The 24,601-nt window shown below is 41.6% G+C and overlaps 1 protein-coding gene across 6 annotated transcripts in view; it reads right to left on the bottom strand.

Annotated features, from left to right (window-relative positions):
* Fam214a (family with sequence similarity 214 member A) overlaps positions 1–24,601 on the bottom strand; it is a 69,759-nt gene that overhangs the window by 8,203 nt on the left and 36,955 nt on the right. For 5 of the 6 annotated variants that reach the window (XR_005284557.1, XM_038321167.2, XM_042054631.1 and 2 more), the window contains 8 exons: positions 13,722–13,906; positions 12,164–12,366; positions 11,769–11,894; positions 8,736–10,551; positions 6,219–6,332; positions 3,520–3,599; positions 2,402–2,510; positions 1,196–1,354 (listed from right to left, as the gene is read on the bottom strand). Coding sequence is in view for 5 of the 6 variants with exons in the window: in XM_038321167.2 (XP_038177095.1) it covers positions 1,196–1,354; positions 2,402–2,510; positions 3,520–3,599; positions 6,219–6,332; positions 8,736–10,551; positions 11,769–11,894; positions 12,164–12,366; positions 13,722–13,906 (2,792 nt within the window). In the remaining variant the exon portion in view is untranslated. Of the gene's footprint in view, positions 1–257; positions 1,355–2,401; positions 2,511–3,519; positions 3,600–6,218; positions 6,333–8,735; positions 10,552–11,768; positions 11,895–12,163; positions 12,367–13,721; positions 13,907–24,601 lie in introns of those variants that run through there. The other variant, XM_042054630.1, reaches the window with a different exon arrangement.

The raw sequence follows: 24,601 nt of genomic DNA, 5'->3' as shown, positions 1-24,601 counted from the left end.
CCTGTTTTCTTTCCCACCCAGACCATTATTTTCTATCAAAGTAAAATACTAGAAGGACCCTGACCAAAATTTCACTGTAAAAATGGAGTAAACCAAGCCGGGCGGTGGTGGCGCACGCCTTTAATCCCAGCACTCGGGAGGCAGAGGCAGGCAGATCTCTGTGAGTTCGAGGCTAGCCTGGTCTACAAGAGCTAGTTCCAGGACAGGCTCTAGAAACTACAGGGAAACCCTGTCTTGAAAACCCCCCCCCCAAAAAAAAATGGAGTAAACCCAAATTAACCTCCTTGACAAACTAGGTCAGCATTGAGATGGCCATACTTAGGTCCCTAAAAAGTATAGCGTCTCCTCCCCTCAGGTATACAGAAAGCTTTTCATAGCTTTTATTTTTAACAAAAGACATTTTCACTAATGTTCTTCAAAGCACTGAAGGCAGGAGAGAGGAAGCCACCGGCAGGTGCTAAGCCAGGGCTGCACAGTTCTAGGCCTGTGAGAATTTCTGCTTCTCACAGAGAGACAATGTGACTCTGCGCTTTACACCATCACTACAAACCGCTCCTCTGTATCTGAAGAAGTGTTTATATACACTCCAGAAGCTTCTGCAGGGTAACGCTGATTTTACCCAGAATCCACTGCAGTAGGAAATGGGAAAGGTAAATTTATAGGACCTCAGGCTCAGGACTGTGCTCTAATTCCCAGGAGCTCTCTCACTCCCCACTAAGACACTGGTGTGATCAGAAATAGCTCACACTCACACTCTCTAGCACCCTGGGATCAAAAATGGATGGGCCAAAGACAAACTAAACAGGAGAAGGGGGAGGGGTAAGGGGGCCTCAGGTAGCCACAAGTCTGACTGAGATAGGAACCATGTGAGAAGGCAGCCATCTGGAATTAGAATGCACAGTATGATTGGAGATTTGTGTGAACTTAGCAAGCTGGACTGACTGTGTCAATCGTCAGTAAGTCATGCAGAAATGAGTGAAATTTCAGCACCTCTTTCAAATGCAAAACAGGCCGCCTGTTATTTAAGCCAGATGAGAAAAAGGTATGGACAGTATTTTGGCCTATTGATCTGTATTCACTTTCTAACTTTCTCTTAGGAATTGCTTCACGCTTTCAAGGACAGGACTGAAGCAAAGGTGTGAATTATTATTAGGTTCCCTGATTCTTGAAGAAAAAGACAATTAAAAGTACTTGCCATATAAGGCGAGGGAGCGTTATCATCCGAAACACTGTAGAATGACACTTCCACCGGCAGAGTTAAGTGTGTGGGACAGAAAGCACCACTGGCTCCCACCTCAGCAGTAAAGCCATCAACTATGCCGAGGGGGTCTAAACGGTAATTCAGAACAGATTCCTGGAAGACAAAGTACCAAGGTATGTTTTAAATAGATAGAAAAGTTAGTAATTAATTTCATTTTCTTTCTTTCTTTTCCAACACAGGGTTTCTCTGTGTAGCCCTGGATGTCCTGAAACTTGTTCTGTAGACCAGGCTTTCCTGAAGTCAGAGGTCCACTTGCCTCTGCCTCCTGAGTGCTGGATTGAAGGCGTGTACCACCACTGGTAAGTCTTAACTTTATTTTCTATTTAAGAAAATACTTGACTATATTTTCTAGTTTCCATGGTAGCATGCATTTGCTACATTTGGGAGACTAAAGCCAGAGTATTGTGAGTAGCCACTTGGAAGCCAGACTGTGCTAGAGAGTAAGTTCAAGGCTAGGCTGGGTGACGTAGAGAGACCGGGTCTCAAAAAGAAAAATGATGATTATAATAACTCACAGCTGTAATCTCAGCACCTGGGTATCTGACACAACAGGATTTCTATGAGTTCAAGGCTAGCCTAGGGTATGTTCAAAATAGGCCAGATTTTGAAACAAAACAAAACACTCTACCATAGAAGGTATTTGGCCCTGAGAGCCCCCCATAGAAAGTGCTAGAAGGACTTAAACAGGCCACATAAGAAGTTCCATTAGAAAGCTAAGCCAAACATTTGTCATGTTGAAAAATTATTGCTTCTTTAAAAAATGCTGTTGTAGAATATATGGGGCTTTGTTTACCTGAAAAAAAAATGAGAAAATATGCACTAGAAAGAGACACGATGGTGCAGAAACCAGAGTGGAAAATCTCTCACTACCCATTTGGTGCTCATGCCCGGGGACCACCTCTGAGTGAGTCAGCGTTCTCTCAAGCCCCTCACAAGCTTATGAGAACTCACCAATGAACACATTATGGTGTGTGCAGAGCATCCCTTCAATTAAGTGACCACTTGAGAAGGGCATGAAAAGTAATTTCGAGGCTTTGGAGAAAGAGTCTAACCATTTATTCCCTTTTCAGAAAGGGTGAAAACATAATAGTCCTAGTTTGGGGAACTTCGACCCCTAAAACAGTTTCAAAACAGCATTACCTCAAAACTTCCTAAGAGACTAAGACTTGTGATTGCTGGAGCGCTCGAACTCAGAAAAGGTTTTTCATGAGCATCTGGATCCTCTTCAATATTCAGACATGGTCGAGAGCTGTTTAAAAAAAAAAGGAAAAAAGAACACACTAACTGCAGTATTTTCTTACTTACATCTGTAAAAAGGAGTAAAAGCTGATTAGAATTAGAAATTCAAACTACTATAATAAAATTAATGTTATCAAATTTTAAGACAAAATTTGTAGTGAAATTTCGTATTAAATATTCTATTGCTAATATTTGGTAAAGAATACATACATACATACATACATACATACAAACATTCACTGAAAAGTTTCAAGATATAATTTATAATACATCACAGAGCGGAAGCTACTGGAAATGTATGATATTCAGAATTTTACATCCATCTCACTTACAGCTGAAAACAAGAATTCAAAGGCAAAATTATGTGACTGTAATTACAGGGCTGGAGATAGAGCCCAGTGAGTGGTAGAATGCTTAACTACTGTATATGAAGTCCTCGGCTGGATCCCAGTGCTGACAAAGAAGGAAGAAGGGAGGGAGGCGATGTGGCTAGAAGACAGAAGTTAAGGATCAGAAATGAATGAATCGACTTCAGACCTTAAGCTGGTGTGTCTCTGGTCACGGTGACAATGAATGCCTCTATGTCAAGCCATAAGCTGGTGTGTTTCTAGTTACAGTGACAAGTGCACAGTGAGGCTCACTGTGTGTGCAACATCATGATGAAAACAAGACTTCCTTTTTCTTTAATTAAAAAATTTTGATTTTTATAAAGTTTATGTCTTTTGTCTGTATGTACATCTGTGCACTACATATGCCTCGTGTCTGTGGAGGCCATAAGAAGGTCAGATTACATCTGCAACTAGAGTTACATATGGTTGCAAGCCACCATGTGAGTGCTGGAAATTGAACCAGGGTCTTTACAAGAGCGGCCTGTGCTCTTAACCACTGCACTGTCTCTCTAGCCCCAAGGAAAAAATATATATTTTTACCTCACTTTGACTGAGAGTCAGCAGGTATGCTGCACCAGTCTGCTGTGCCATTGTTTTACACACACACATACACACTCTATGAGTCGTTACCTTCTGGAGGACAAACTTCTCAGATGCAGTAGCGATGTGTCCAGATCAAAGCAACCCGACTGTGTTTTTCTTTGAGGAACCTAAAGGCAAAATAATTAGTTGTATTGTTTAATGGACTACCTTTTAAATTAATAAAACACTCAGAAAATCCAAGTTAAGCATATTGTTTTGTTTAAGATTTCATTTATTATGTATACAGTGTTCTGACTGCATTTATGCCTGCAGGCCAGAAGAGGGCACCAGAACTCATTACAGATGGTTGTGAGCCACCATATGGTTGCTGGGAATTAAACTCGGCCTCTGGAAGAGCAGCCAGTGCTCTTAACCACTGAGCCATCTCTCCAGCCAAAGCATATTGTTTAAATGACATTTATTTCCTGTTTTGTACATGTGTGAGTACATGCATGCTAGAGCACACATGTAGAGGTCAGAGAACACACACAAAGTCAGATCTCTCCTTCCATCATGTGGGCCCAAGAGATTGAATTTAGGTCATCTGACTTGGCAGCAAGCACCTTTATCTGCTGAGCCATCTCGCTGGCCCAAAGCATATCCTTAAAGTAATAAAATTTCTCTAATTAACAGTTTACTTCAAATAATGAGGCTTACCACATATTTTTCTCTCATTCTCATTCTATTAACTAATATGGGAAAACCCCAGATACTCATAAAAGCACTTTGACTATGTTTTAAATGGAACTAGGCTTTCCCCAAAACTAAAGCTTATGTGGTGTCTCTGTACAAGGACTCTTACTCATGTGTGTTTGTGTTGTATGAATTTGTGCACAAGTGCAAGCATGTGTTTACAGATATGCATGCGTGTGGAGGTCAGAAGTCAATGTCAGGCGTCTTCTTAAGTCATTCCTTACCTCCCTTTATGAGTCAAGGTCTTTCACTGAACCTGGGGCTCACTGATGCTACTAGACTTGTGATTAAGCAAATGCCAGAGCTCCCCTTCTCCCCTCGTCTCTGCCTCCCATCCCCAGGACTACAGACACATGCTATAGTGGGTGCTCTTGATGGGCACTGAGGATCAGAAGTCAGCTCATCAGGCTTGTGAGCTGAGCACTACCTACTGAACTATCTTTCCATCCCAGGACTTTTACTTGTATACCTTATATATCTGTGTACTTGGTGTGTGTGTGTGTGTGTGTGTGTGTGTGTGTGTGTGTGTGTGTGGAGCCTATACCACTTAAGAGCTTAAATTAAAAGGGGAAAAATGAGAGTGCTAGCATCCTATCCACTGTAAAAGTCCCAAGAAATGTAATACTTTTCAGAGAATGGCTTTAAAAAATGGTGCTCTGGATTTTCAATCACCAGCATACACTAAATTATATTTCCCACAAACCACTTATCAAAACACATTAAAAATGAAGCTCTACTTAAGGGCAAATTAAAGATAGTCAGATAAAACATGAGAATTTTGTCTGCTTTTGGAATTAATATAAGATATGCATAAAAAATTTGATGTGCTGGTCTGAGAAGAAACAGATGAAATTATGGCTAGGAGAGATGGCAACTCAATAGACCGCATACGTTGCTGAGGCAAGAGGACAGGAAGCTCAGGGCCAGAATGGAAAACTCTGGGAGACTCTGCCTCAAAGCCAACCACCCCAGACCACAAAAAACCATGGAAAAAGCTTGGTAGGGCACTTTCCTAGCATTTGCTTATTCAAATGGGTTCAACCTTTTAATACCACTGAAAACATCTCTGAATCAAATGTGTCCCAGAACCAGACCATATAAAACAAACCAACAAAAACAAATAAATATGAATGAGTCTGTACAATTCTCAGCCTGACTCAGGCTTCAGAAGCTCTTCCTTTTCCTCTTCATGCTCCATGCTTTAACTGGTCCGTGGCTGAACTTCTGCTGGACAGCCTGAGCAGGTCACTTTGTTGTCCATGGCCCTTTCAGGGTTACCACTGCCTCCCCTTTCTGTCTGTCATGCTAGGTTCTTGCTAAATATCTGTCTTGCACCTACTAAACTTCCACTCATCCCATTCCCTTCTACTAGTTTATCCACACGGAGTGCATGTATGTGTTTATGTGTGGGTGTACATGCATAGGTGTGTATATGCATGCTTGTGTGTGTGAACACTTCAAGGAGAATAATTTCATATCCAGATGTCTTCTTTCAAACATAACTCCACCTTTTGGAGAGAGGGCCTCACTTTCTAGCCCAGGATAGCCCTGACTTACAGTCATCCAGCCTCACCCTCCCAACTGGTGCTGGGATGGAACCCAGGGCCTCCTGCATTGGTTTACTGTCTCTGAACACCTCACGCCTTTAACCACTGCACTTGAAACTATGGAACTATTTGTACCAGCTTCTAGATAATACTGCTGCTGGTGCCAATATTTGCTGAGACTAAAAAAAAAAAATTTTGTAGGAATTTCCATCAACAAAAATGTATCTTTTAAAATCTTTTCTTTTACACGTAGTAACAATTAAAACGTTCAGCAAAAGAACTGGGAAAATTACAATAACCAATGAAATACATTTTATTTTTGTTCCATTTATAGTCCTTCCCAATATTATCATATAACTATCAAATGTACTTTTAAAACCCACAAGGTTTTCTAACTGAAAATTTATTTCACAAGCTTTGAAACATTTCAATTAACGTTAGCTGAGGTGCTTGCGAGCATGCCTGCTGCCTGCAGGTGCTGGGCATGAGGGAACGCAGGGCACTTACGGGACTTGAGAGGAGAGGCAACCCTGTCTGAGGGTGAAAGGCTCTGGTTGATGTCCCATCCAAGGAATGAAAATTATGTTTTCTCCAGACACTTGAATGTTTCAGTGTATCCCTCTGTCGGAAAAAGTACTAGATTTTAGTGAGAATATCCAAATAATGGCAAATTTGTAGGTTCATTCCTAATGTAGTCTGAGGTACATACCCTTGGTGGGAAAGCTGAAGAGCCCTTTCTATTTTATATGTATGAACATACACACATACACATCAGCACAGAAAACAGTGTTTGTTTTTGATATCTTGCTTCAAAAGTTCTGAAGTGTGCCCAATGCAAGTGTTTTACCAGCATGTTCACTCACAATCTAGCATCAACTGTTTTAACTTATGAAAAACAAAGCTGGAAAACAAAGTTAAGACTGTAAAGTATAAAACCATATCAATAACAAGAGCCATTTTTAGGGGATTTAATTTGGTTTGACAAGTTCAGAAATATAAAACAGGCTGGAGAGATGACTCAGCAGTTAAGAGCGTTTACTGCTCTTCCAGAGGACTCAGGTGTGGTCCCCAGCACCCACATGGTGGCTCACTATCATCTGTACCTTTAGTTACAGAGATCCAGTGCCCTCTTCCGGCCTCTGTGAACACCAGACACACATGTGGTACTCATACATATGGGCAAATGCCCACAGACATAAAATAAAAGTAAAAAAACTTTCCTAAAAACTAGTATAAATCAAGAAACACAGTCACAGCACTGTGTGTTTGCTGAGTCAGGAAACAGGGAAAGAGGGAAGAGTGGCATATGCTTGCCATCCAGTGTGTTTGCTGAGTCAGGAAACAGGGAAAGAGGGAAGAGTGGCATATGCTTGCCATCCAGTGTGTGTGCTGAGTCAGGAAACAGGGAAAGAGGGAAGAGTGGCTTATGCTTACCATCCAGTGTGTCTGCTGAGTCAGGAAACAGGGAAAGAGGGAAGAGTGGCATATGCTCGCCATCCAGTGGCTTACAAGGCTAAGGCAAGAGGACTGCTGAGCCCAGGGCATTTGAGCCCAGCCTGGGCAACTGCGTGAGTCTCACAAAGCAGGGACTTCTTACAAACTGGACAAATTTATACCCAAAGATCAGAAATTCACAAAAAAAAATATTAATAAAAACTAAAAAAGACTGAGTTGGCCACAATTCTAACATTTCCCAGCTTAGTGACCAGGACATTACTTAGCCCTTCCGGCTTGTGGGAAAAGAAAGCCTGACCAGAGGAGAAGGAAGGTTTGGGCAGACAAACACTCACACAGTGTGCTGGAGGCCCTGGAGCACATGGCAAGTGGGGCACAATTTTATGAAAAATAAACCCAGGAACAAACATGTCAGTGCTAGAGACAAAACAAAAAACATATCCAAATTACTCTTGAAGGGCTTGCTCACCTGACAGGGCGGCCTTGAGCCCACATCTCTCTTCCCTGAGCTCTAAAATCCTGGAACTGCAGGCATGCTCCACTGTGCCTCTCCAAAAACATCTAGTGTTGTTAAGGCCACAGTAAGTCTTTGTGACTATTGAACTTTTAGGGTGTACTTTCCTACTTAAGCAGTAGGTTAAAGGTTCATGCACTATAAAGAAGATTATCATTTTCAGAATTATATGGTTGATTTGGTGTGACTCAAGGACTAAGCTGTGAGGGGGAAAACCAGGAACTAAGTCCTGTGATTAACCACTCAGTGGAACTCCTGCAGACAGCCTGACTCATTGCTATGCAGCATCCATGCCAGGCCAGAGTCGCCTGAAAACACACCAGGCTGATGGGGTGTCTGCTTGATTCCTGGTTATTGTCTACCGATTGTTTACAATACTCAAATTACAAAGCCAACAGGAAAAATCCAAGGGAACCGAGGACTTGTACAGCCCACAGATTTGTCCTTGATTAATATAAGGGAGCAGTAGAACCCTGGATTACCAGAAACCTGAAAAGGGGGAAAGGAGTGCACTGGGGATGATAGAGCGCCAGGCACATCCAACAATTGGAGCCTCAGTTTCCCCCACTGTTGTGCCTGACCCACGGCAAAGCGTCAAAAGGAACTGAGTGTTCTATAATCATGTGACGTCACCAAGAGGAGGCTGTAAAGAATGCAGAAATCAACGAGGTTTTCTGTTTGTTTGTTTTTATAAACAGCACTCATTCCTGCATCTACAGGCCAAACGTAAAGGCCTTTAGACGGTGCTGAGGGAGAGCAACTGCTGAAAGGTGGAAGCGACAGACCTCACAGTGCCTGGGAAAACTGACTCCTGTAATTGCAGTTTTTAAAAATGGGACCACACACTGCATTTTAAACCGTGAGATCCGTGATCTACTGCTGTTACCTAGAGTGGGCTGCTGGTGAGGATATAAGTAGTTCTGTAGAAGGCTTGCCATACCAGACTGGGCATCTACAGATGGCAAGCACCTTGGGGCCTTTGTGGCCAGATGTCCTGTGAAACGGTTAACAGCCAGTAGTTGAAAATTATGTTCGAAATATTACATGTTACCTACCAATATGTCTGCATTTTTCAGTCTTTCACCCGTAGACAAACAGTGCTTCACACTTTTCCTTTGAGGTTTTCCATCGAGCGAATCTTCTTTTTCCTCCTGCTCAGTTTCCAGCTGGTCTGAGGCTGTACACCCGGAGCCTTCAGTATCATCACTGAGGTCATGTTCTGTGCTAAGGTGACTGCTCTGCTCACATGTCTTTGATCTTTGTGAGTCTTTATTTGAACAATTAGTTTTGTACTTACTGAAACAGTCAGACATTTCCAACATAGTAACTTTTATTTGTGAGTCAATACCATTTGAATCATCGCATTGGAGATGACTGAGAGATCCTGGGTTATAATTCTCGTTATTTATTTTCTCTGCACATTTATTTGTGCAAATCTGTTTGTCAATACTGTTGCAATGTGAACACTGTTTCTCAGTTTCACAGCTCATCTCAAGTTCCTTAAATTGTGATTTACAAGGTGTACTTTCCAATCTGCTAATCAAACCTAACTTACTTTCATTGCAGAGAGACATATTAGAGGACGTTACTAAGCCAGCAGCCTTGTTCTGTGCCTCCTGCCCAGTGCTGTGAATGATGTCATCAGGATGCATCTGATGCTGAGTTCTTACTTCATGTGTCAGAGGCTTTTCTTGGGGACCATATGTGAAAGATCGGAAGCATTTATTAGGTTTTGGGCTTTTCCCATCCCCTCTGTCTCCCAGTAAGGACACTTCTGCATGTGAAGCAGAAACAGAGGCATTCTCTCTGTTCTTCTTCAACAAGGTTTTGCCATTGTATGAACTCCTGAACACTTTAGAAGGAATGGAATTGGAGTCATGCTTGCTGAACGCAGGCCGGGGAATGTGAGCCGTGGGGTCCATGTGTTCCAAGTGCTGCGCGATCCTGGCGATGACGTCCTGTCGCTCCTGGAGCAAAGAGCCGATAAGTGGGTTCGCCTCCCCGGCAGGCTGGCGAAGGGAAGGGCTGTGAGAGGTGCAGCTTTCTCCTTGTGGAGTTTCCGACTTCCCTCTCCCTTTCCCCTCACTGGCGTCTTCTGTGGTGCTAATCTCTGGGCTCCCAAAAGATCCTTCTCTGCATCTCCTCACTCTCTCACTGTCCTGGGAAATGCGGTGAAGCTTGGAGCTAAGTGAGGTGGACTCTGGGGTACTGAAGGGGTGTTCAGACATACGAGAGGAGCTGGGGTCACAGTGAATCAGGTGCTGAGCAATCCTGGCAATGACTTCTTGTCGATCCTGAATCAAGGAGTCAATTAAAGGGTTAGGCTCCCCCACTGCCTGCCGGGAGCTCTGACAGCTGGAGACACTGGAATCGATCAAAGAGAGTGATTTTAAAGTTCTCACTGACACCTCCTGTGACGACCTTACTTCTCCCGTGGTGCCACTGAAGCCCAGGACACTGTCTTGAGATGCCCCATGGTCAGACTTGCTGCCTGTGACTGGGCAGAGCCTGACATTTCTAATGGCTGCAGTGTACTCAGGAGTCACACCACTTCTTACATGCAGGGCACTCACGGGTGCTGCGGTCCATGTGTGTTTGCTGCACAGACTTTGGGAGCTGCTGGGAAAACAATGTTCTATTTCACCAGGGCCGCGGTGTTGATATGCTTTTAGCTCCTGCTCTTGAATTCTCTTCTCATAGAGAATGTTAGTATGAATACTACAGGTCAAAACTGGATAATGAGCTTGTCTGGGCAGGGACTGAACGCTGACTTTCAAGGCCACGTTGTGAGAGACGTTGGGAACAGGAAACACGTGCTCAGTTGGAGTCTGTGAAAAACTCCACTGTAAGTCGACATCAGCAGCACTGATTCTAGGGCCAAACAACACAGGTCAGTCATAAGCAGCCCTCTGCCTCTGTACAACACTTTCAGGGGAAAAGGCAGCCATGTGCTATGCACTAATTCCCACCAAGGTCCACATTCAGCACTTTACCATGCGTGCCACTGCCAAAACCAACACATGGCACAACAGAGTACTTGGTAATGGCTGTTCTTATTATTTTGTTCTTTAAGACAGTTTCATAGCTGGGCCATGGTGGTGCATGCCTTTAATCCCAGCACTTGGGAGGCAGAGGCAGGTAGATCTCTGAATTTGAGGACAGCCTGGTCTACATAATGAGTTCCAGGACAGCTAGGGCTACACAGAGAAACTCTGCCCCCCAAAACAAAAATAAAAATAAAACAAACAAGACAGAGTTTCACTCTGTAGCCCAGGATGTCCCGGAATTTACTACACGGCACAGGTTGGTTTCAAACTTGCAACGATCCTCCTACTTTAGCTGTCTGTGGGATTATAGGCACGAGGCACCATGCCCAGCTGAGATATCTTTTTAAGAACTTAAGCACCAAGAGCTCAAGAATATTATAATTTAATCATACTTACCAAAATAGAAAGGAAAAAGGACTTTGCATTTATTATTAAGTGGGTTCTGCTCATTTTAATTGAGCAAGATAATTTAGAAACTTCACCTGCATAAAAATATTAGTTGCTTTACAGTCTGCATGTTTATTTATGTACACATACAAATATACAATCACACACACATGCATAAAGGAACTCACACACACACATGTACTTTTTTTTTTTAAAGACAAGTTCTTGCTATTTTGCTCAGGTTCAAACTCACTGCTCAACAATTCTCCTACCCAGCATCCTTGGTGATGTGGGCACACAGTACTATGTCCAAAAATGTTTGTGTGTTTTAGATAGAAAATTCCGTTCATCAAAAGAAGTAACAAACCCATGTGGCTTCTGTTTCTACTTTATCATGACATTAAGGCTGGATTGGCTTCCTAAAGTAAGCTTGAATGCTTTCAAAACATTATTCTACACAAATTTAACATACCAAGCCATCTTAACGAGACTTAACCTAACAAGATTACCCATAATATTACTCTCTTAACTTGTTTTGATAAAAACTTCTACTGATTTTCATTTAAAAATGAAGGAAATTCGCTTTTCACAGGTAAGACACCACTCAGTGAACTGGCCAGTGGCTATGTACTGTCCCTCTTCCCCTAGACTTACCTGTAAAGGATATTTCGTGGAATAGCACCATGAGAAACACTCAGCCAAGCACTTAACTGAGAAAAAAATACAAATGACCGGACAGCCAGCAGAAGCGTCTTCTCTTCAACGAAGCGATCACCACTCCTAAGGGGAGGAAGAAGGTACAATCACAGGCCAGCAAATAAAGAGTGACTGCTTTTGCAGGAGAAAAGTGGGGACAAATGCCTCCTGGGATGTGTGCTCTGGGAACACACACATGCACTTCCTAATGTCACTTGGTGTCAGAATTACTTAGTGAACACAGTAAGTATCTCATCTTTACTACATAAAAAGAAGGATTCAGAGACAAGATGCAATATCACAGTAAGGTGTAAGAGGTTTTGGAAAACTTGAGACCAAGTTTAACAACTCACTGTCGGGGAACTGGCTCCAAGATCCACCTCTCCAGTAACAGTGCATCTTGCTTAATGGCGGGGTCATTCAGATCCATCCCCTCTGCGCTAGGGCCCTCGTCGCTGTAGCAGCAGTCTGGCAGGAGCATTACTTCCACCATGATTGGAAGATTATTTTTCCACAACAGTGCGACCTCAGATCTGGTTCGTCTGGCTTGGCGACACTTAAGAGAAAATGAAAATAAACAAATGTCTCAACAACTGTCCTAATTTTGTATTTAAATTTCAAAACTCTAATTGTAGACATCTGCATAAGAAGCGTGACATGTGGTAGTGCTTGCTCAGGTTTGGCCATCTCGTGTTCTTGTTAAATGCTGCTCTGTGCACTGGGCTCACTGTACAACATTTATGCTGTGCATTTTCTTGGGAAGAGTAATTTTGCTCTATTTTATGGGAAAGAATAGCTACATACAAAGTCTGACAGGTCACTGAGTGTTCCCAATGTGCCTAGTCAATTTTACCAGTTCACAGAAAAGATTCTGAAACCTAAAGACTAAAACATAAAAATTTATTTTCATTAAATAATCAAAAGAAACATGATTTTTTTAAAGTTTGTATTTTTAAGTTTAAAAATTAGAATGCTGGAGAGATGGCTCAGCATTTGAGAGCACTGGCTGTTCTTCCAGTGGACCCTGGTTCAATTTCCAGCACCCACATGGTGACTCACAACTATCTGTAATTCCAGTTCCAGGGATCTGATGCTCTCTTCTGGTTTCCATGGGCATCTGGCATTCAAGTGGTATAGAATACATGCAGTCAAAACACTCATATTTACTAAACAAAATTTTTAAAAAAAAGTGAGCCAGGAAGTGGTGGTGCATGCCTTTAATTCCAGCACTGGGAAGGCAGAGGCAAGTGGACCTCTGAGTTTGAGGCCAGCCTGCTGTACAGAGTGAACAGTCCAGAACAGCCAGGACTACCCCAGAGAAACCCTGTCTCACAACAACAACAACAAGAAATTTAAAGTTCAAGAATATATTTAAGAAATAATTGAGAAAAATTAAAAAATATGTACTACTTATGGAAATGTTTTAACATTTTTTAAAGTATTGATAACAAAAATTATTACCATTGAAAATTACAGGGGAGGAGCAGGAGAGATGGCTCAGTGGTTAAGCACTGACTGCCCTTCCAGAGGACAGCTCATAGCTGTCTGTAACTCCAGTTCCAGGGCACCCAAAACCCTCACCCTGACATACATGCAAAGCACCACTGCACTTAAAATAAAAATAAATAAATTTTTAAAAGAAAAACATACAGGGGAAATAGGTAACGTAGGAAAACCATCCTAACATTAGGAATGCGAACTGGAAGGGTCAGGGAAGACTCTCTAAGAGGAGAGAAGGGAATCATGCAATGAAGGCTGGCCAGCCTCCCTTCCCCTTAGTGGCGTCACCTACAGCACTTTCAAGCACCCACTTGAATACAAACACCACTGTGACAGAATGGTAGGGATGAAAAAATTGGAAGAGGTTTACACAAAGGACAGACCCCAATAGCAATGGAGCCCGGTCCTCACCTGGGCCAGCTTGTCGCTGCATTCATGCCTGGCTGTTCCTGGGAAGCGAGACTGCGCTGGTGGGCAGTGGAAACTCTCTGCACGACCCTTCACAGAGCACTCAGGTGTCCGTCCTTCTGTTATCAGCAAGGCCAAAGAGACCAAGAACTCCTCTGCGTCATATTCAAAATACTCATCCAGGGCATCTGGCATTTTAAAAAAGGAAAGTTTTTTTTTTATTAAAAATTGCATTAAAAATTCCATCACTTGAATCATCACTTGTACAGTGTTACTGTTTATTTATCTATCATTGTGAACCCAGGAACATACACAAACTAAGCTAGGACTTTGCCATGCTTACAAGTACTCTACAACTGAGCTATAATCCTCATTCATTAATTTTTAATTAATTGATTGTAGATAGGGTGGCTGGCCTTGAATTCACAAGTGGTAGAGGTTGGTCTTAAACTCCTAACCTCTGCCTCTTTTTGTTTGTTTATTTTGAGACAGGGTTTCTCTAGGAACTCACTCTAAACCAGGTTGACCCCGAACTCACAGAGACCTGTCTGCCTCTGACTCCTAAGTTCTGGGATTAAAGGTGTGCACCACCACTTTCTGGCCTGCCTCTGGCTCTTATGAGCTGAAATTACAGGTGTGCAGCTCTAGGCCTGGCTACTCTAACTTACTCTGTCACTGAGATACACTTCTAACCCTAAAGTATTCAATGGGAACTCATGTGAGCTGGGTGCAATGGTACATGTCTATAATCCCAGCACTCAGAAGGCTAACACAGAGGACTTTTGTATGTTGTGGCCAGCCTAGACTACCCAGTAAATTACAGGTTACTAATGGTTATAGCAAGACCCAGTCTCAAAAAATCAAAAACTAAACCCCCCAAATGCAAAACCCAAATCACTGCCTCCAACAACAAATGCCATCTCTAATTAAGGGTAGTATCCTAGGTCTAAAATCCCAGCTCTGGGATTTTACTCTGTGCTATGAGAGACAAGGAATCTTTCTATTACCTTGGCAGACTATAGAAATAAGTCAAACAGCATGTGCAACAACAGCCTAGTGGCCCTGGCATGGCAGGTATTGGTGCAGTCAGAGGCTCTGCTCACCCTGCATCTCTCAGGAAGCATGGCTGCGATCTCTCCAAGTTTTTTTCCGAGCTACTTCTGCCTCCCTTTATTTTCTTGTTGGTTCATTAAAAAAAAAAAAAAAACAGAAACTTAAAGATAAATTCTAATTTACCACAGGCAGGCCCCAGATTCACTACATAGTCAAGGCTATCCTTAACCTTCTGATCTTCCTGCCTTTACTTCTCAAATGCTGAAGCACAACCAGCTCCACTGCTTCTGAAGAGCAGAGATTCACAAACTCACAGGGCTGAAAGAATCTTGAGGAAGTCTAATTCGACCACTCCCGAAAGCCTTCAAACACTGCACTGGCAACTGTCAGTGGCCTGTCCTTGCACACCTAGTGGTGAGGGAGCCTATTTCATCTCTGGATCTTCCCAAGCAGCTAGGGCTTTCACTATGCATAAGTTGCTTACTTTCCTAGTTGAAGTGGACTTAAGTCAGAGCTTCAAGAACATGGCTCTCCCAAGTCCCAGCCTAGCCCCAGATCCCGACAGACTGCAAGCACAGGGCACAGAAGCAAGGGAACCTGTGCTCTGTTCCATCTCCTACCCCAGTGCAGATCTATCCTACTGAAAACCTACTCCATGATAACCCTTAGGGTACAAAGGTTCTGTTATCCCTCTTCTTCACTGGTTGGCTTCCTAATTAAACCACTTATAACCCCTCAAGCTTGACATTATGGTCATAGCTGTCACACAGAGCCAGCTGTTCTAACTGGACAATGTGACAGGTACTCTGCTGTGGATGCTGCCCGAGTCCCAGGTCAGCTCAGCTTTTACAGCTTCCTGCATGGCCTCTCCACCCCAGACAAATTCCTGTCTACAGAGCTCTTGTCCTTTCCATTCTCCTTCCACCCACCAGGCATGCCTTTGTCCTCTCCTTTTCACCTGCCACAGCTTCTGAGAGCTCCCGACCTTGCCTGTGAAAGGCCTCTATTCTATATGCTCTACATTGATCTCTTATTGAATTCCCTCTCTGTCCAGAGCTGCATAAGCCACTGACACATTCAGCTGTGGCAAGATGCTGGCATGCAGCCTAGAGCCATGGGCACATGCGTACATCTATATGGGTTCATGTCATCCATTTTCCATGGGTGAACAGATTATTTCAGACAACCTTCTCCAAAACTTGGGGCACTAACCACTAATGTGACCAGGAGAAAAGGAAGGCTGAAGAAGCCAAGTGGCACTACAGCTGAACTCAGATAACTGTCCTGATAACTCTGTGACACCCGGAATCTTCCACTTCTTCACACTGAGAGTCTTAACACTTCATCCCTAGAACCAACCGCCCACAGTTGTTCTCTACCCTCCCTATGCACATCATATATACACACACACACACACACACACACACACACACACACACACGTCCATACATACTACATATATACACACAAAACTAGTGTTTTCTTATAAAATGTAAAAAAAATTAAATCTTCAATAAATTGATTATAAGAAACACCAGTAACAAACCTATCATGGATTAACATGGTTTTTGTTTCAGATTTTTTCTTTAAAGATTTGATTTGAAAATTAAGTACATATGTGTATATCTGTGTGTGGAAATGTGCAGGTGAGTGCTGGCACCTTCAGAACCCAGAAGAGGAAGTTGGCTCCACTAGAGCTGGGGCTACAGGTGAGTGGCCCAACATGGGTGCTGGGAACTGAACTCTGGTCCTCTGAAAGAGCAGCAAGCTCTCTGAACTACGGAGTCACCTTCCTAGCCCCATATCCAACATCTTTAATTCAGCCTTCCCCTTATTTAATTTTTATATCTTTGCATGTGTGTGAGGGTGCATGTGAGGGACAGAGATTGTTGTCTGGTCTTCCTCGACTGTTCTCCATTTTCTCTGAGATAGGCCTCTGGTTGAATCTGGAGCTCACCACTGAGGGAATGTAGCTAGTCAGCTGGTCTGGGGGTCCACTGTCTCCACTTCTCAACTGGAGATGCAGGTGGGTTAGCTGAAGTTACAGACACCAAGAAAATATCACACTTACCTAGCTTATCCAGATCCTGATGTGGTACACAATTTTCAGCACCCCCAACTAAGGCTGTTATGCACCCTTTTTCTTAAAAAAATCTCCTTCTCCTCCTCCTTCCTCCCCCCCCCCATGTGTGTGTGTGTGTGCGTGCGCGCGTGCACATGTACACACACCCAAGTGCAAGCTTGTGTGTCCCACACTCCATGTGTGGAGATTGGAGGGCATTTTCTGGAGTCAGTCTCTCCCCCTACCACGTTACTATGGTTCTGGGCATGTACTCAGGCTTGTTTGGCAAGTGCCTTTACCTGCTGAGCCATCTCACTGACCCTCCTGTGTGGGCTCCAGACAAACAATATTTTAAACATTTTAAACATTAACTCTATGCAATAAAGGTTAAGTTAATTTTGAACCTGGATTCTTACAATGGGATAGTGCAACCCATCGCACAAACAGTTGTAAGCTGAGCTAACGGAGTGAATGAGCAGCTGAAATGATACTTTCCCCAGCGCTGGGATCAGGTCCAGGAGAGCTGGGGTCTTCTTCTGGGTTCTGTGGACACTGCATTCGTGTGCACAAACATACACAGACAAACATGTACATGAAATATAAAAAATAAAAACAAACTTTAAAAAATGTCCATTGGGAGACAAGGCTCAGTGGCTATGAGCACTGACTGCTCTTCTAGAGAACCCAGGTTAAATCCTTAGCATCTACATGTTGGCTCACAATGATCTCTAATTCTAGTTCCAGGATCTTATGTCTTTTCCTGACTTCTGTGGGTACCAGGCATAAACATCATACACAAACATACATGCAGGGAAGACACCCATAGTCACATTTTTTAAAGGCCCATTGTGGTGTCACATGCTTGCAATTTTTCTGCCAGGAAGGCAGAGATGGACAAATCTTTGGGGCTTGCTGGCTAGCCTACTTGTTAAGTTCTGGGCCAGTGAGAGAGCTTGTCACAAAACAATACAAAAAGAAGCAGGACTTGAGGAACATGAACACCTCAGCTTGTCCTTTGGACTCCAAACACATACAGGTACTTGTCCCACCACACATATACACACTGTGAGGGGACACAGTGCAAAGGCTCTTGCTAGTTACAGTAGCTCCTCAGTCTTTATTCTTAGCCACAAACCTGCAGGAAGTAAATCTTGTCCCCTGTCTACTCCAACAATTCTCTTGCCTCAGGCTCTCTCATAGCTGAAACTAAGGTGTATACACACCCCTGTGCTAAGCTAAATGTATGTTCTTTTAAAGTTCTGAATTTTGGGGGTTATTGAGATGATTCAGTAGCTACAGGTTCTTGCTGGCAAGCTCAATATTCTGTTTCCTTGGGACCCACATGGTAGAAAGAGAGAGATGGTTTCCACAGCTGTCCTGAGACTTCCATACATGCGCTGTGACATGAGTATACCCATGCATCTGTATACACACATTCACATGAATTTAAACACACAATAAAAAATGTAACAGTTTTTAAATTATGATGCCTAAGATTATTGTCATAATAGTACAACTAAGACAATTACCTTGATTCCCTGTTACTTTAATTATAGCTAACTCTCCAACTACTGTATAGGTTATTATAATGATTAGAAATGAGGTATGCCACACATTGAATTGGTCTCACTTAAATGAAGAAGAATCTGCTCTGTGGTAGGATACATAATGAAATTAAGATGAAGATAGGGAGAACAAAGAAACAACAAAGACAGACAGAGGGACAAGAAAAACAGCTACAATGAATCCATTGAGTCCAGAGTCATCTGCCACTCTGTCCTGCTCCTATCCTCCCAGCCCCACACCTGTTCTTCTTTCTACATTTTCTCTACGTTCTAACACTGCACACGCTCAAGGAGCCTCTCTAGCTGGTTTTCTTTCCCACTCTATGCCTGTAATCTCTTCCAGGGTAACTACAATAGTTCCCTGGATGAGATCTCTACATCTAGTCCTCCTTCCATTCCATCCATTCCTAACTTCCTCAACAGACATCTCTGTACAGGATAAATGACTATGTTGGATCAAATTTCCACAATGGTGTTCACTATTTACTTTTTAATGTCCAAATTTCTGTTAAGAAACAGTCTATCTGGGCAGTGGTGACGCATGCCTTTAATCCCAGCACTTGGGAGGCAGAAGCAGGTGTATCTCTGTAAGTCTGAGGCCAGCCTGGTCTACAAAGTGATTGTTATACAGAGAAACCATGTCTCAAAAAAAAAGGAAGGAAGAGAAGGAAGGGGAGGGAGGGAGGGAGAGAGAGAGAGAGAGAGAGAGAGAGAGAGAGAGAGAGAGAGAGAGAGAGAGAGAGACTAAAACCACTAAATACAGGCATACAGTACTGTTGCTAAGGCAAGTCACCAGAGTACCAGGTGTTCATGTATCGTGCATTCAGGATATTCTAAGTAATCAACCATAATTAGTGCAAATGAGTTTTGCTTCTCTCTTTTCAGTCTTTATATTTTAACTTGTTTTTCATGCCATATTACAATGGCCACTTATACAATACAAGCAAGTAGCAACAGTGAACATTTTATTTCTGACCTTGGCAACAGTGTTACATACTTCACAAATAAATATATAACTAGTTAAATAGTTTTCACATACATCATTTGTTTGGTCAAGAAGGTTTGTTTATAAAGTTATCTCCATTTGATATATGCCATGGGAAACAGAATCCTCATAGAAATGGCACCCGTTATTTCACACTGCCCAGCTAGTTTGTATCTTTTGTATTGAGACAGACTCATTACGCACCCAAGGCTGGCTTGGAACTGGTTATGTATCCCAAGCTGGCCTTGAATTCTCCTGCCTCTGCATCCTGAGGGCCAGGATTACAGCTATGCATCATGTTCAGCTTTCATTTTTTGTAGGACTGTAAATTAAGTGCTCTACCACAGAGCTGCATCTCTAATCCTAGTTAAGGACTTACAGCACTTCAGTGCCTGGTAAATCTAAACAGACAGTACTTACTAAGGTCTTCAGCATCTAAAACCAGAAAAGATATATGCTGGGCAGTGATGGTGAATGCCTTTAATCCCTGCACTTGGGAGTCAAAGGCAGGCAGATCTCTGTGAGTTCAAGGCCAGGCAGGTCTACAAAGTGAGTTCCAGAATAGCAAGGGCTGTTACACAGAGAAACCCTGTCTCCAAACAAAACAGAACAACAACAAACAAAACTAAAAAAAGGTTTGCTAGTACGAGAGAAGAAAGGGTTGCATCTTTAATACTTGTTACTAGACTTATATTGCAAGCAAAGAGCTGTTAAGCAACCAGGGAAGGGCCTTGCTAAAACAACTTGCATTCTCCAAGTCTATTATTGAATGGGTTTTCTTTTTGTATAACCTCTAATACCAAATTTCTTGGATAAAATTCCATGGATTATTGTAACAATGGGTATTACATTTCTGTATTTTGGGAAAATGTCAGAACAAGAGTCTTTAATGAGCAGCACTCCACTCTACAGCATACCCATTCGGCATTCTACAAATGCAGCAGTCGAAGAAACACCAACAGCATCTGTCAGATTTCTGCTTGCTAAAGGACTTGCCTGCAGTATAAAGCTGTGGGAACAGCAGAGCCCTGTGCACTGTTCTCTGCACTGGTTGTGGATTTACTGCACTGTTAGCTCTAACACTGCTACAAGGCCATAGCAGCTCACTCTTAGGTGCCTTCTGGATGCCAGACAACATGGTACACATTATATCTCATTTAATCTCACAATATTAATACAATAAAATGTAAAGACATCAGTGGCAGACTAGAGATGGGTCACCGAATTAGAGTGTGATCTGCTCTTTGAAGACACTGAAGTTCTATTCCCAACAACCATGTTGGCTAGCTCAACTACCCCAGTTCCTGGGATTCCATACTACCTGCCTTGACAGACACCTATGCTCACACACACAAAGTCACATTCAAACCCACACATATACATATAATTAAAGATAAAAATGAATCTAAAACATGTGTGTCAAGCCCTGGTCACATTGTCCACCTCCAAGAAGTGGCCATTAAATTTAAGTCTTTTATGTACAATTACAGCTGTTACTTCATCAAATCTGTAATGTCATTAATTTTAAGATACACAACTTGTCTTAGTTAGGTTTTTTTATTGCTGTGAAGAGACACCTTGACCACAATTAAATTAAAATAAATAAATTAAATTAAAATTAAATATTTAAGAAAATATTTAATTGGGGTAGCTTGCTTACAGTTTCAAATGTTTGGTCCATTATCATGATGGTGGGAAGCATGGCAGCATGTAGGCAGATGTAGCTGAGAGTCCTACATCTTGCAGGCAACAGAAGTCAACTGAGGCACTGGGTGGTATCCTGAGCACCTCATAACCTGCCCCTACTGACACACTTTTTGCAACAAGGTCATATCCAATCCAATGAAGCCACACTTCCTAATATTGCCTCTCCCTATGAGATTATGGGTGCCAAATACATTCAGACTACCACATAACTATTTATTATTTTCCATTTAAGAAAAAAAGGCCTGACAATTAAACTATTATGTTCCATCAAGTATTCATTTAGCAAGTGGAAGATGTACGCCTGTTAAAACCATCCAAGTGTAGAAACGTCAAGTGATGGTATTTACCCAATTCTTGTTTACATGCCAGAACACGATTGGCCAAAACAAAAGTAAGCACACTCTACTGGTTAATATTGGTCGTCACCAAGAATGATGACAAATTATGATGTCATGGTTATGATCATGTTAACAAATAGCTTGAGTCTTGACTGTACTTTGAGCTACATAAGCTAAGAAAACAGATTTTATCTATTTAAAGCTTATTTTCCTAAGAAAGATGGAGACAAAATATAGCTTATAGCATTGTTCACTTCAAAGGTAAAGCACATTGTCTGAACATGCTTATGGTATAAATGCTATTATGTAACATGATTCTTAATGAGATTTAAGAGGTAACTTCAAAAGTTTGAAATTTTGTGTTTTGAGTTTTAACTAAACATGGAACAAACTGGAAATCTTTGAAAAACAAAAATAGTGGCTGGGAATGTAGCTCAGTGGCATAGTTTATGACTCATATGCAAGGCCCCGCATCTAATTCTGAGAACCCAAGCAAAAACACAATTACAAAATAATACTCGGGCCCATTTAAGACCAAGCATTATATCTGTTTTTCAAGCACTGTATCTTTAAGAAAGGATTCTTAGGAAATTTCAGTGTGCAGCCACTGGGGATAATGTTTAGCGATTCAGAACTCCTTATATTTTTTTTAACTTCTCTCTCTCTCTCTCTCTCTCTCTCTCTCTCTCTCTCTGTGTGTGTGTGTGTGTGTGTGTGTGTGTGTGTGTGTGTGTCCACAAAGGCCAGAAGAGGGCATCATATCTCCTGGAACACAAGATATAGGTCATTATGAACTTCCCCACATGGGTGCTAGGAACCAAACTTCAGTCCTCTGAAAGAGAATCAAGTACTCAATTACTGGGCTATCTCTTCAACCCCCAGGGACTCCCTGGTCTTTTTATTTGTTTGTTTGTTTGTTTTTGAGACAGAGTTTCTATGCAGCCTTGGCTATCCTGGAACTCACTCTGTATACCAGGCTGCCTTTGGATTCAGATTTGCCTGCCTCTGCCAGCCTCCCTGCTCTTAACAGAACCTTGAAACCAGGTAATAAGAAGAGAGTGAGCACTAAGCAAGGGAGACTCAGAGAGGGCAGAAGGAGTTATGTCATAATGAGAGCACCATCTTCGCTGTATGCAAGAGTCTTGTGTCAGCTGTAGTCACAAATTGCATAGATCAACCAATAACACATTAAGTGAGGAATGGGTATTGTTGTGGGATATTTGTACACTGTGAAGATGTCCTGCTGTGATTGGTGTAATAAAAAGATGAACAATCAATAGTTATGCAGGGGATGTAGGCAGGACTTGAAGGCAAAGAGAAATTGCGAGAAGGAATCTAGATATATAATTTCACCAGCAGACTTAGAGCAAGTTGGATATGCTGTACGTATCTGAGCCACATGGCAGAATGTAGATTAAAAGAATATGGGTTAATTATTAGTTGGGAAAAGTTTAAGCTAAAGCAAAACTTTAAAAATTAATAAGTTCCTGGGTCATTATTTGTGGATTAGTCCAACAAAGATAGTCCAACAATAAAGATGGATTCCTTCAAAAGTAATAAAGGTCAGATTTGATTGGGGGAGACCTCCTAAAAATCTTGGCTACAAACATGAAGAAAAACAAACAACAAACAAACAAAAAACCACCAAAAATACAATACAGGTGATATATATGCTGATCCCTCAACATAGGAACAGAACACACAGGGTGTCTGGATCCTGTATGATGCTTTGTTGACTTTAATTTTTTAAAATACTAATAAAAACAACAGCTTCTGAGAGACACTGGATTATGGAAACTGCTAAATTAAATCAGCCTATAGATTTTAACAATGTCTTAACTTCTTAATGCAAGTCAGAAAATATGCTGCATTGGGGAAGAGGTTTTACTTTTGTTTCTATAGGAAACAAAAAACTACGAATTCCTTCAAAATTAATAAAGATCAGATTGATGGGGGAGACCTGAAAAATCTTGGCTAGAGACATGAAGAAAAAGCAAGAAAGACTATAAGACAGCTGATTCCTCAGCATGTAAACAGCTCTGAGACATGATAAATATTGTTGGCTACTCAAAAATTAGAATTACATGCTATACTTTCATAGGGCATGGATAGAGATCTGGTTATACAGTCCAAATGAACTTATAAAGTTGACAGATGCCTTTTACCTGCCCAAACATAAAACAAGAAAATCATCTTTAGCTGGCTTGTATACTATACACTGCACATTTCATACTTGTGTTAATGCAGATATATATTTTACCTCTAAAAGTCTGTGTGTTTTTAGAAGAAAATGACAAAACACCAATGAAAACAAGTAGCCTTGGTGATCCAGCCTCTCAAAATGCCTCTGTTGCAGTTCCCTCAAAATTCTGCATCCAGAAGAGTTGTTAGCTGAGATGGTCCATCCTCACAGACTACTCCAGTCAAAACTTCAGATGAGTTCTATACTTTCTCATCACAGAGACTAAACAAAAAACAATAGAGCTAACTTTCCAAGGACTTGACCATTATCCCAATTTTCTCAGGTCCCCTAAAGATGCCTTCACCCACAGACAACAGAAAGCAGTCTAGAGAACATGATATCCACATTCCCAAAGGTGGAGTGGGTGACTTTTGGTTATTCAATGGATTATGGATGTTTATCATCATTTAAGGGGGTTGGTTACAAGTTGTTGTTGGTCATAGCTGAGCAAAGGAGATTAGATTCATGGAATTCATTCTGGAAAAAAAGGAGGTTATAGAAATGATAGGCTAAAAGGGTAGATTACTGAATCTATGTCAAACTAAAAAGCAACTATAAATCTCAAATATTTAACACTGGTATGATTTTTTATATTGATACAAATTTAAGGTTATTTTTGTTATAATTATATATAATATTTTGTTATATATATAATAAAACATATATGTATATATGTTTCTACTCTTGTTTAAGGTATTTTACCTATGCAGTTAATTTAAAAATGTAATATATAATTAAGAAATACAGGTTAGTAGCTAGTCACATTTTCATGGTTAAACTGGTATACTTTAGATAGATAAGTGATCTTCAAACACTTCAGAGACCTACAGAATATGGAATCTGAGCTGTTTCAATAACATAAGGCTTTCTATTAAAGTGAGACACGTCTGCTCCTGGCAACATAAATTTACTTTAAAAAAAGGGCAATTGG

This window comes from Arvicola amphibius, chromosome 3 (genome assembly GCF_903992535.2).
Source record: "Arvicola amphibius chromosome 3, mArvAmp1.2, whole genome shotgun sequence".
Taxonomy (NCBI): Eukaryota; Metazoa; Chordata; class Mammalia; order Rodentia; family Cricetidae; genus Arvicola; species Arvicola amphibius.
The sequence above is the reverse complement of the archived record's forward strand: the minus strand, read 5'-3'. Positions and strand labels throughout refer to the sequence as shown.